This window comes from Gymnodraco acuticeps, unplaced genomic scaffold, assembly GCF_902827175.1.
Source record: "Gymnodraco acuticeps unplaced genomic scaffold, fGymAcu1.1, whole genome shotgun sequence".
NCBI lineage: Eukaryota > Metazoa > Chordata > Actinopteri > Perciformes > Bathydraconidae > Gymnodraco > Gymnodraco acuticeps.
Window position 1 is genome coordinate 1,367,626 of NW_022991705.1, and position 11,295 is coordinate 1,378,920.

Here is an 11,295-nt window from a genome sequence, read left to right on the forward strand (position 1 = left end):
CGGCTTTGGTTTCACGTTTTTTCGTTTTTGATTTAAAACAAAAAAAGGCTGGTATTTTCATTTTTCTCATTTTTTGGTTCAAACGAAAAATCAAACTAACAAAACGTACACTTACCTTTTTTTAATTAGGTTTTCTCGTTATCGGTCTTTTTATTCAGACAACAACAACGGAAAAACGGCTTTGGTTTCCCGTTTTTTCGTTTTAAATAAAAAACGAAAAAACGGAAAAAGGCTGGTATTTCCGTTTTTTGGCTTTTGTTTAAAACGAAAAATCAAACTGACAAAAAGTACACGGACCCATAACTTGTTGTCACATCAGTGGGTTGTTTTGTGGACATGTGACGCAGTGACTGACGTACACCTGTCCCGCCTCAGAGGGCGTGGCTTGGTGACGTTTCAGGACACAGGGAGGACTCTCCGAAAAACAACTTTGAGATCAAAACAATCTCTGAATAACAAGCAACACAGAAGGATCATTTGGGTATAACGGCCACACCCGAGGAAATAATTTATTTTATTTAATCAGGTGAGTCATGATGTAGATATCTATGCAGCACGGTAAAAATACTGGCCTGTTTTAATGTTTGGATGTCATTTGTCTTTTGTTCTCGAAGTGCAATCCTCTGGGCAGTGATATGTCTTTGGTTTGTAATGCATGTTATCGTTTAATTTCCACCTCTACAAATCCACCCAATGCTATTATTATGATAAATAAAAGTGCGTCGACGTGCAATCAGCTGTTCGTCCTGTAGATATCAGGTCAGACAGGGATTATGTGTGTGTTTATAGGGAGGGGGCTGGTGACATTAGATTCCGGGCAAACACTGAAGGAAGGCATCCAGACACTGACACGGGTAAACACGGGTCTGTTTATGGAACTATGTTTGTCTTGAACGATGATAGCAGACATGTACTTGTGATATAATGGTGTATTGTAGCCAGTATACATTTGATATATTCCTGTGATTATACTTTTAACCGATAAGGACATGTTGATGTCGGCATTTTATACGATCAGCTGTCATAAGTAAATATTGGACCTACATTTAACATTCTGCATTGGATAAATAGGATGATATCATAGTAATATAATACTTTGACAACTTTTGCTCATTATTTGCTCAAATAATAATGTTAAGTGTGTTTTTAATTATATTTCATGAATTGTAGCCCGTATATGAAGAGTGTCTTTGAGTACCGTAAAAACATATTTTTAAATAAAATGTATTATTATTTGTTATTTAATAAGCATTCTCCCTAAGAAGAACATGGCGTCCTCCACCAGGGGACTTTATTAACAAACATGCAGTGTATATATCGTTCACATAACACTAGAATTAATGTAAAACAGGAGAAACCCAAAAGTTATTTTTATTTTACGTACTGTTTTTTTGAGTATACTTGAAAATCGCTTTTTAAATCAAATGTATTGTTATTATTTTCCTTATTTAATAAGCCTTATTTATGTTGCCTAAGAAGGACAGGGGACTTATAAACAAACATGCAGTGTACATAATACACTTCCATAATGTTCCAGGTTCATTGTTTAGGACAAAAGGTCAGCGAGCTGCGGTTTTAGGTCACGCCTACAACTTTTCTTCATGGGAGGAGTTTAAAGCAGTGTCGCAGATTGTATCATATTTTTGAAACCAGTCAAATTCTAGCGTCTTGTATCATCATGTTCCCTCAGCTGTAACACTCGTGAGTCTGCGTCATGAAGCGACCTATAGCAGCTCAGGTTCCTGTGTTGGCGCAATGGAAACATTGTTGATGCAGAGCAGGAGTTAGGTGATCACTGGAGAAGATCTGTGGGGTTTTATTAGCACAGCCTCACCGGGGAGCCCCCTGCTCTGCTCATGTGGACACATATCCAGGCAGAGAGGAGCTTCAGGTGGAAGAGGATTCAAGGAATACACCCACAAAATCACAATTTGTATATCAATTACCCTCGCTGTTTTACCTTGAATTATTCTTGCATGAGAACAAAGAACCCAAAAACAAATAGTTCACAAACATGAGATACTTTGATATAGTTTAGCTGTATCATTAAAGAAGACATAAACATTGTTTCTTTTTTTCCGTTCACCATACAGACATTTATTTAGACCTTTTTTGTCCAGGAACCTTTGAGTGAGTAATTCATATACAAATAGTTATTTATTGTTTTGTATTCCTTCATTCAAATGTGCTAATTCTTAACATCTTGTCCCTAAATACATATTTGTATTCTATTTTTTAAGTGGACCTTCTGCTATAACTTCATAGGTTAATAAAAACCTCTGCTTTGTATTGTATTTGTATTGCCATTTTTGATATATATTTGTAATGTTTTATTTTAATTGTATTCTGATTGAGGATTGTGAACTCAGAACTCACCATCACATCCAACATATGGAGTCATCCCGCTGCCAAAACCCTTCCAAAAAGTGTGTTTTGTGCATTGCTTGATATTCTCACTATTGTTCATTCCCAGATAGCTGAGTTTGAAGATGTTCGGAAAGCTTCTCTCTCAGCTGCTCTGGAACGCTGGGGAGGATTTGGAGGCAGCGGACTCTTATGAGGAGCTGATGGAGAGTGAGGAGGGAGGATGGATCATCGTTAATCTGCCAGGTAACAAATGAACCCTTCAGAGTCTGTGGTATTCACTTCTACATCATCCACTCAGCTTGGGTGCAGTGTGTTCTGGGATGTAAAGAGAAGATGTCCTCATTGCAGAGAACGAGCCCCTGTCGGCCCCCCCGGCGGGCCCCCTGGAGAACCTGCTGATCGAGCACCCCAGCATGTCCGTGTACCAAATGAGATGCATGATGAGCGGAGAGGAGGAGGTTGGCTCTGACGAAGAGGAAGAGGAAGAGGACACCTCCAGGTTAGTCTTCATTCAGACACACTCGTCTTAGGCATTGATGTATTTATTAGTTACCACGCCTGGATGTCATCTTCCACTGAAACCTGTGACAGTCCCAAAGTGTGTTGTGTTTTCATTTTAAGAATCAAGGCAGGATTACAGAAGCTAACAATGTGTACACAGTTTCAAGAGCTCCTTTCACTTGCATGAGTCAAATACAGAAGATGAATTAGCAGCATTTGTTGAAGTAATGACCTTAAGGTTTTTGTATGTGTAGTGGTAGAAGGAGCATTCTGCGGCTTTATTTCATCAGTGTAAGTACTGCACTGTTAAAATACTCCATTATAAGTTCAAACATATCAATCAAATGTACTTTAACTATCAAACGTAGTCATTGTGTATTGCATTCATTGTAATATTAGTATATATTGTTATTGATTATGCTGATCATTTTTTAGGTATGGTTTTCTGTTGTAGTTAGTCGATATAGAACTATTAACCAAATCAAAGTATAAGTGTGCAACCCTTCATTGACTCAATAGAGTGGCACAGTGACGCGTCCTAAAACCCGGAAGTGAGTCAGCATGGTGAGTTCTTCGACAGCAAAGCAATGGGATCTCTCCATAGGGTTTAGGAAAAGAGCTGGAAATCAGGTCAGTGGTTGAGACACATTGAAGAGACGGATCACGTTTTGTTCAGCCGGATAATCTCCACATGTCTACCCTACTTTTATCATTGTATTACTACTTTTATTTATAATTATAAATCTAATCGATAGATTTATGATTTGAAGTAGGGTAGACATGTGGAGATTATCCGACTGAACAAAACGTGATCCGTCTCTTCAATGTGTCTCAACCACAGACCTGATTTCCAGCTCTTTTCCTAAACCCTATGGAGAGATCCCATTGCGTTGTTGTCGAAGGAACCCATGCTGACTCACTTCCGGGTTTTAGGACGCGTCACTGTGCCACTCTATATCGATTTTGATGTTTATTAGGATGCTGGATAACGTAACATTCCTGTGAAGGCTCGATCTCAAGAACAATTTTAGGGATCTTTTCAAATTTCTCCACAAACATCCACGTTGACTAAGTGATGAACTAAATGGCTTTTGGTTGATGAAGCTCAACGTCACTCAAACTGTACATTTTCCCACCAATGTCTAACAGTATATAGATGACGTCGCAGATATGCATGTAAACTGCAACTTGACTGGTTACAGGTGGCAAGATGTTCTAGTTTAACATCGAATCTTAAATAAGATACTTAAAGCGATGACAAATATTTAGTGAAATAAAAGGTAACATTTGTACTACTAGTGAAAAGAAGTTTAAAGTACCACACAATGGAAATACTTAAGAACAAGTGTTTCAAAACTATAATTGGGTAAAGTTGAGTAAATTGAACAGTGTTGTAAACATTATTCTAAACTATTAAACTATTATAAACAGTGTTGTATTAGTATGAATAAGATATGAACACTGGATTGCACAGAGAGCTTTAGCTGGTGAATGAAGTTCAGTGCCCGTCTATTGAAGCTCTTGGGAGAAGCGAAACAGTCTGCTGGCCACAGGCAGGAGGAAGGTTCCGTGGTGCGTCTTAGTATCCTATCAGTGAACCTACCTACTACTAACCTATCATCTAATATGCCATCAACACACGCTCTAACCCTCCCTGTGTGTGTGCAGGCCGGTGGTGGTGAGGCGGCACATCTCCTGGCGCCTGGCTGCCTGGGGGCTCCCTCTGCCCGGCCACCTCCAGCTGCTGGCTGTGCAGAGGGCCGGCGCCCAGGCTGAGAGGAAGAAGCTGAGCCGCGGAGGCCTCCACAGGCAGAACCTCGCCAAGATGCGCTTCTCCCCCACAGAGAAGCGCTACGGACACTTCAAGCAGCCCTGCCAGCGCCTCTGCAACAACTAAACAGGAAAGGGGGGGGGGGGCTTCAAGGTGCCTCCACCACAGCCCAGTTGTGCAGCACAGTGCCTTGACTCTGACATACTCAGGTTTTCAAACCATTGTTTCACCTCACACAGATCATTTAGCATAAAGCAAAGCACAATCAGATTCACCACTTCCTGTGCAGTTTGATTTAAATGTCATTATCAGCAACCTGCACTGCAGCTGAAACCACTGAGAACAATCATTCTTGAACTCCTGATGACAGTCGGTCCCTCAGGTTGGAGAGCATTAGTTTGGATTCCTTAGGTAGGGCTTTTAGGAAGTGTGTGTGTGTGTTATTCTAAACGTGTTGTAACTGAGCGAGGATTCACATATGAAAACTTCAAACCTGTAGAGTGATTTTTAATGCAATATCTACGATGCCGTTGGATTATCATGGCACAGTTTGAATGTATTATTTCATGTGCCTTAGTTTTAGATGTAACAAGTGTTTTAAAGCTCGCACCATGCCACGGTGAGCTGTACAGTCATTATGTCGGGTGAAAACCCCCGGGTTTGTGTTTTGATTACCCACTATTTTCATGTCACACAAATTGTTCATTTTAGACGAGTGTAAATACAGTCGAATATTATGTTTTTCTATGAGTGTATTTATAAAATGTACCAAAAAATGAAAGTCTTGTTTTCTTAAGCTAGTGTCTGAAGGTCTTTAATGTGGCAGCAGACACAAGACAAACACCTTCTGTTATTGTCGAAGCTCACGTATCTTTCCCATGAACCTCTTCACTCGCTCCGGGTCGACAGCGTTGGCCCAGTGGCCCCCCTCCTTGAAATGAGAACCGATGATCATCCCATTTGCACCAATGTAGCTTTCAATGTTGTCATAGGTTACCCCAGAACCAATCAGCACTGGGATCCTCACAGACTTGGAAACCTCTGCAAAAAGCAAAGAAACATCTGAACAGGGGTAACTACTCCAACTCTAAGAAATGCACATATTTAATGATACACTTGAAAAAATAAAGAAAACAATAAATGATGACTTATGGATCTTTAAAAGGGACAGTTGTTTTGAATTGAGCTTATGTAAGGTAGGTATCCATAGTGTATCCTGAAGATGTTTTTTATGCTGTCTTCAAATCCACCAGATTTTATGAATCTTTTTGAAACAATGGTTACTTTACCTTGCAGAACCTGTGAGTCGCTAGCCTACAATAACACAGACAAACAAACTGGTCAAAGTAGCCTTAGACCAGCAACCCTCGGGTTCTGTTAAGTACAACTATTTTTTTTTTTAATGGAGTTTAGTGGCTTTTGCAAGAGCACATTAGAGACAAATAACAGCTTTAGTTTCCCGTCAGAAAGAGCTGTCTCCATGCAAGTTACAGAGGTGATAATCATTTGAATATAACATACTCTTTACCCATTTATTTTTTAAGGGTGGGCCTCTTTTGTTTTTTGATGGATAAAAGCAGTACATTGCGTTGCTCTGCAAACTACGGGTGTGCTGACGCAATTTACTGCAGATAATACACCGACTATAAACAAGTACCTAAAATAACCCCACTTCAAAACATCCAAACTATTCCTTCAAAGCATACAACAACTTGATTTCCTTTCCTCACCATCACATGCACATGGATGCATCTCAAATCCACACAAACAGTTACTGTCAAATGTGGTAATCTGAGATGATTTATTATGTAGATGCAGCATGCTGTTTTTTCAGATCTGGATCCTATCCATATATGATAATGTTAATGAATGTCAGTTGCCATGGCGAGAGGAGGCTGTGGCACACCCAGGGAACTTTGGACACTTGCATGTGAGCTCCAGTATCATTCTGTCTGACCCTTGTCTGCGTGCTTGTGGTCCCGAGATAGAGCATGTGTGTGAGGGGAACAGATGGGGTGAGTGTGTGCATGTGTGTGCATGAAACCAATGCTGTGTGTGTGTTAGAGTGTTTAGAGTCGAGTTAGAGACTAAAATAGCAGGCCTGGTATCGCTAATATAAGAAGGACATGGTCCAGATTTACAACCCTCTGACTCTCTGCAGATACAAACGGCAGGGCCTTCAGCTCCCCGTGGTCACTGATTAAGCCACTGATGGAAGCAGTATTCAAATTCTAAATATATATGGTGAACATGTTAACTATAAATATCTAAATGAATCATCCCCAGTTGTTTTGTATTTATAAAAATATATGTTTAAATCTGCATATGTGGCATTTTCTTATTATACAGTCGTTTGCATACATTTCCAGAAAATAGATCTGGAAATTGTAAAAGACAGTTTCATAATACTTAATATATAAGTGTAAGGTTCTTCCAGAAGATATTTGAAAACCATGCATAAAATACATTAATCTCAAAAATAGAATAGATGCTATATGCTAGATTATAGCTAAAATCTCATTTCCATCTGCAGCTATGGGCAGGTACACACATAATAATCAACACACATTTACTAGTGCCGTAGGATGTTTTCAGCTGTATTCTTATTGTATTTTGTTCATTCTAATTGGATGTTCTTGACCTTAACTTTGCCTTTATATGATTTCCTCCGCATGTAACTGTATCCACCAAACAGCATATCAGATTGGCAGTGAGTCACCTACCTGCCAGTAATCCTTGTTCTGAAGCTATATTAGTAAAAGGTCAGCGTGAGTTGGGTATCACTCCAGGACACACAATGAGTATGATACTAAGAACATATTTTCATAGACTTTGAGCATAGACTGTTTATATATAAAGGGCTTTACTAAAGGTGAGGGTGACCTCTGCTGGACGGATGAGGCAATGACTAAAATGACTTAACATTACGGTCGACAGCACAAAATGGTTATATTATATGGTGGAGAATATCTGAGAAAGTAACTAATTGTTATTGTAATTATTTTTGACTGACACTGCGGTTGAGATATGATTCACTATATTTGAGGGATTGATCATTTTTGTATAGTTTTTCTGTACCAAACAATTTTGTTATTTTTTAAGTCTGGGGAATGTGATTTATAGGCCGGGATATCTCTGCTGCTCCACAAAACTTTATTCAAAATGGTATTTGAACACACGCATTACGACACCATGTTGATTAACTGTGCAGCCCAAGGATAGTATTTTTCAAATCTGGGGAGTTACTGCATTTAACATCAAGTAGACTCAATGATCCATTGACAAGATTAACGTCAAATCAATCCAATGGATGTTGCTAACAGATTGTGTTTCAGCCCTGTGTTGTTAACTTATAGGATGATTAGGTGCTAGGCAGCGCCTGATAAAGCGTTGATGTGCTCCTGGCAGTCTGGAGGGTGCGGTACCTCTGAGCTCCCGCGGGTCAGCCTGCTGTCCTGTAGCTGCTCCTGTGATGATGAGTCCGTCTGAGAGGAAGAACTCTGCTGCATGTGCCGTCTGTTCAATGCTCACGTCTGAGGTCAGGGCATGGGAGCTGGGGAAACAAACACACAGTGTACATAAACAAGCAGGACATGGCCGAGTAAAACTGGCTGGAGATAAAACTTTGACTGGGAAGACCATAGTTACATGAATTCCATTATACTGTAAAACGTTCTTTATAGAACAACATAGAACAGGTTGTCAATTTACTTCATCAACTGTAACTTAAGCTACACTAGTTGCAGCAAAGTGTAGGAGTAATCGATAACTTACACCTGCCTCATTCTCCACTCTTTAACAAAGAATCCTATATATACTTATATAGAATTCTAAATAAGCAAATTATACAAATTGTATTACCAAAATAATTCATATACATTACAAGAAGTATATCATTTGACTATTTTAATATATTTTCACCCTTTTTTGCTATTGTTTGTTTTTCGTTGAAGAGGGGAATTCAAATGTACAAACCTGCAGCTTCTTGACCTCTCCTGTTACATCAGGTATATTTTTGATATTTCTATAGATTTGGTTTTTTTAATAAAATATGAGTGACATGTTATCCTGTACAAGTCTTAATGGCTTTCCCTTTTTTAATTAGTTTATTTGACAACCAATGGAACGCAGATTTATCAAGGCTACTAACAAACTGAAACACCTCAAATCTCCAGATCTAATATTTATCCATCTAGTCACTATAAATCCTCTTTTCTAACAGGGGGGCTTGGTTAGTAGTTGGTCTTGCCCTTGCCTTTTATTTCAGCACACTCAGAGAAATGTTTAAGTAAACCACTAAAGTTGTTGCAGCTCTTTTTTGCATCTAAGCGGCACTTATGGTTCTAGTTACTAATACAAATGGAGAGATGGGGATCTCACCTGTGCTTCTTCTTGATGTCGGTAAAGATCTGCACATGCTCAGCTCCGATCTGTTTGCGGTACCTCAGTAAGTCCCCGGCGCAGGCGTTCAGGAGTCCTTCATCAGCCACGTGGGAAAAGACGAAACCCTCGGCCCTGATGAAGTCCAGACCTGTGAACATAGAGTAACATTTGAACACTATGATCCACTAACAAGCAGCCTCTGTGTCAGATACAGGTTCCTTTCAACCAGAGGTTCAGAAATCAAATACATTTACTCAAGTACTGTACTTAAGTACAGTTTGGTCTGCTGCACATTACTTGAGTATTTCCATTTCATACTACTTCCTACTTCTACTTTCCCCTAATCATTTGTATGATAGTTTTAGTCACTTAGAAACTATACTAAATATAATCAACATATAATTGATCATGTGTTATATAGACTATATGGATCCCTTGGGGAAATTCACAAGCTATAAGGCAGTATATATTGTAAAATGATAAGAATACAATTGTCCGTCTTGATTAATCAGTAATGTTTTTTGTACTTTAACTATATTTTCATGATGATACTTTTAATACTTTACCGCAAGTACTGTGGTATTCCTACTTTTATTGTTTTAAATGTTCTTACATAAAACACTAAAGGACAAACACACAGCATCTTATTTGACTGATAAACACACCTTAAATCATGAAACCCGACCAGACCGTAATGAGCTGATGTTAGTCAGAAAATCAGTTTACAGTTGATCTGATACATGATCGATATACCTATGTTCTAAACACTTTTACTGCAGATGGTTATGGCATTATATACACAGCACAACGATCATTCAACGATGTAAAGACTGAACCTGAAGCCAGGGCGACTGCCAGGGCCTGCTGGTTTGCAGAGGACAGTATTTGCACTCCGAGCGGCAGCTGTGGACAGATGTTCCTCACAGCCGAGCACACTGCGGTCAGACAGGCCGTCACCTCAGGGCCCACAGAGAACGAGTAAGGGATGTCATGCATGTTCTCGATGACCACAGCATCCTGAAGAGGGGTTCACAAGTAACTGTACTGGCTCGCTTAAGAAGACTTAATGTGTTTGGAATTCACACAATGTACAATAACTTACAATCCCTGCATCACGGTAGATTTCTGCCTCCCTGCAGGCTTCTTCTGTGATTCGGGACATTTTCATACAGCCCAGGGGGGTGCCTGTGATAGACATCAAATATGGAAACAATAAGTAAGAGATATGACAAATAAAAGCTCCCAAAGGTAACCAAATACCTTTACCTGAATACTGCATACAAGTATACATTTGAAATATTTGTACTTTTCTTAAATAGATTATTACTCTAATTTGCTACAGTACTTCAACAGTCAGCTCCAAATAATATGCTTTTACCTGACCATGTTAATTTGACATATGGGATTTCACAGACAAAATGATATGACAGTTTTGAAAGGAGTATTTTTTACGAAGTGGTATTGCAACCTTTACTAGATCCTGAGGCGCCCAAAGAAAATACAGTACGACCCAGAAAGTGGAAGGCAGATGTTGCCATTGTAAATAGTCTGAATAATATAATAGGCCTAAACCCCATGTTTCAGGAGTGTCTAGGTTGTCACATAAATTCATCATTGCTGGCAAAAACTTGTATATGCAGCTGGATTTTATAATGATTTGCATTAGTGCTTACAAAACAAAACACCCCTGGGAAAATGTGTAGTTTCTACTTTTCACCAGCTGAAGATTGATCTGATTTATGTGTGGGTTTTGAAATACAGACAAATGACCTTTACAACCTTTACTAGAGTCAATAAACTGAATAGTTCATTTACAACTGCTAAAATGTAAATCTTAAGGGTCAGGTCAGTCTTACCTGGTAAAGCTTTAACATGAATCATTCCAATAACCACAGATTTCAGTCGCCCAAAAAGGTTAAAAAACTTCATGTTGTCGTTTTTGTGGAGCAACCAGTTGAGCAGAGACAAATAATCTTGCTTTTTGTCTTTCTAAGCATGTGGATCACGTGACTGGCCAAGGGTCAGTTTTGTTTTTGAGCAAAATCAGTGATAATAAACTATCTTTAAAATCCATATCAAACCAGTAGTGCCTAAAACAATTATTTATCTTACATAACCCCATCACCTGAAGTAAAAAAGTATTTAGCAGTGCAGAGAGTGTGTTAAAACAAAAAGCTTTACGTGGATATAATACGGAGATAGCTGGAAATGGGCGGTAGAAGCATCCGCCGGCTAACATAGTTCTTTTTTTTACCTAAATAACTGATGCGCCA

General features: G+C 39.1%; 2 protein-coding genes across 2 annotated transcripts; one reads left to right on the plus strand and one right to left on the minus strand.

The window, feature by feature from the left end:
- Positions 1-336: 336 nt before the first annotated feature.
- si:ch211-260e23.9 (tumor protein p53-inducible nuclear protein 2) lies at positions 337-5,420 on the plus strand. Its single transcript, XM_034198837.1, has 4 exons — positions 337-526; positions 2,474-2,610; positions 2,716-2,866; positions 4,537-5,420. Exons 2-4 carry the CDS (start codon positions 2,490-2,492, stop codon positions 4,763-4,765), a joined length of 501 nt encoding a protein of 166 aa, XP_034054728.1. The 5' UTR covers positions 337-526; positions 2,474-2,489; the 3' UTR covers positions 4,766-5,420.
- Positions 5,421-5,439: 19 nt separating this feature from the next.
- zgc:162297 (uncharacterized protein LOC555865 homolog) lies at positions 5,440-11,063 on the minus strand. Its single transcript, XM_034198836.1, has 6 exons — positions 10,879-11,063; positions 10,125-10,207; positions 9,859-10,039; positions 9,020-9,170; positions 8,065-8,192; positions 5,440-5,680 (listed from the first exon to the last, which is right to left on the minus strand). Exons 1-6 carry the CDS (start codon positions 10,949-10,951, stop codon positions 5,490-5,492), a joined length of 807 nt encoding a protein of 268 aa, XP_034054727.1. The 5' UTR covers positions 10,952-11,063; the 3' UTR covers positions 5,440-5,489.
- Positions 11,064-11,295: the final 232 nt, after the last annotated feature.

Bases quoted from the DNA above. Each gene is read 5' to 3' on its own strand.
- si:ch211-260e23.9 (XM_034198837.1), top strand. From the start codon at position 2,490: ATGTTCGGAAAGCTTCTCTCTCAGCTGCTCTGGAACGCTGGGGAGGAT. The intron at 2,611-2,715 runs GTAACAAATGAA...TCCTCATTGCAG, and splicing joins GATCATCGTTAATCTGCCAG to AGAACGAGCCCCTGTCGGCC. The intron at 2,867-4,536 runs GTTAGTCTTCAT...GTGTGTGTGCAG, and splicing joins GAGGAAGAGGACACCTCCAG to GCCGGTGGTGGTGAGGCGGC.
- zgc:162297 (XM_034198836.1), bottom strand. From the start codon at position 10,951: ATGAAGTTTTTTAACCTTTTTGGGCGACTGAAATCTGTGGTTATTGGA. The intron at 10,208-10,878 runs GTAAGACTGACC...TGTCTATCACAG, and splicing joins TCATGTTAAAGCTTTACCAG to GCACCCCCCTGGGCTGTATG. The intron at 5,681-8,064 runs GTACCGCACCCT...TGCTTTTTGCAG, and splicing joins TGACCCGCGGGAGCTCAGAG to AGGTTTCCAAGTCTGTGAGG.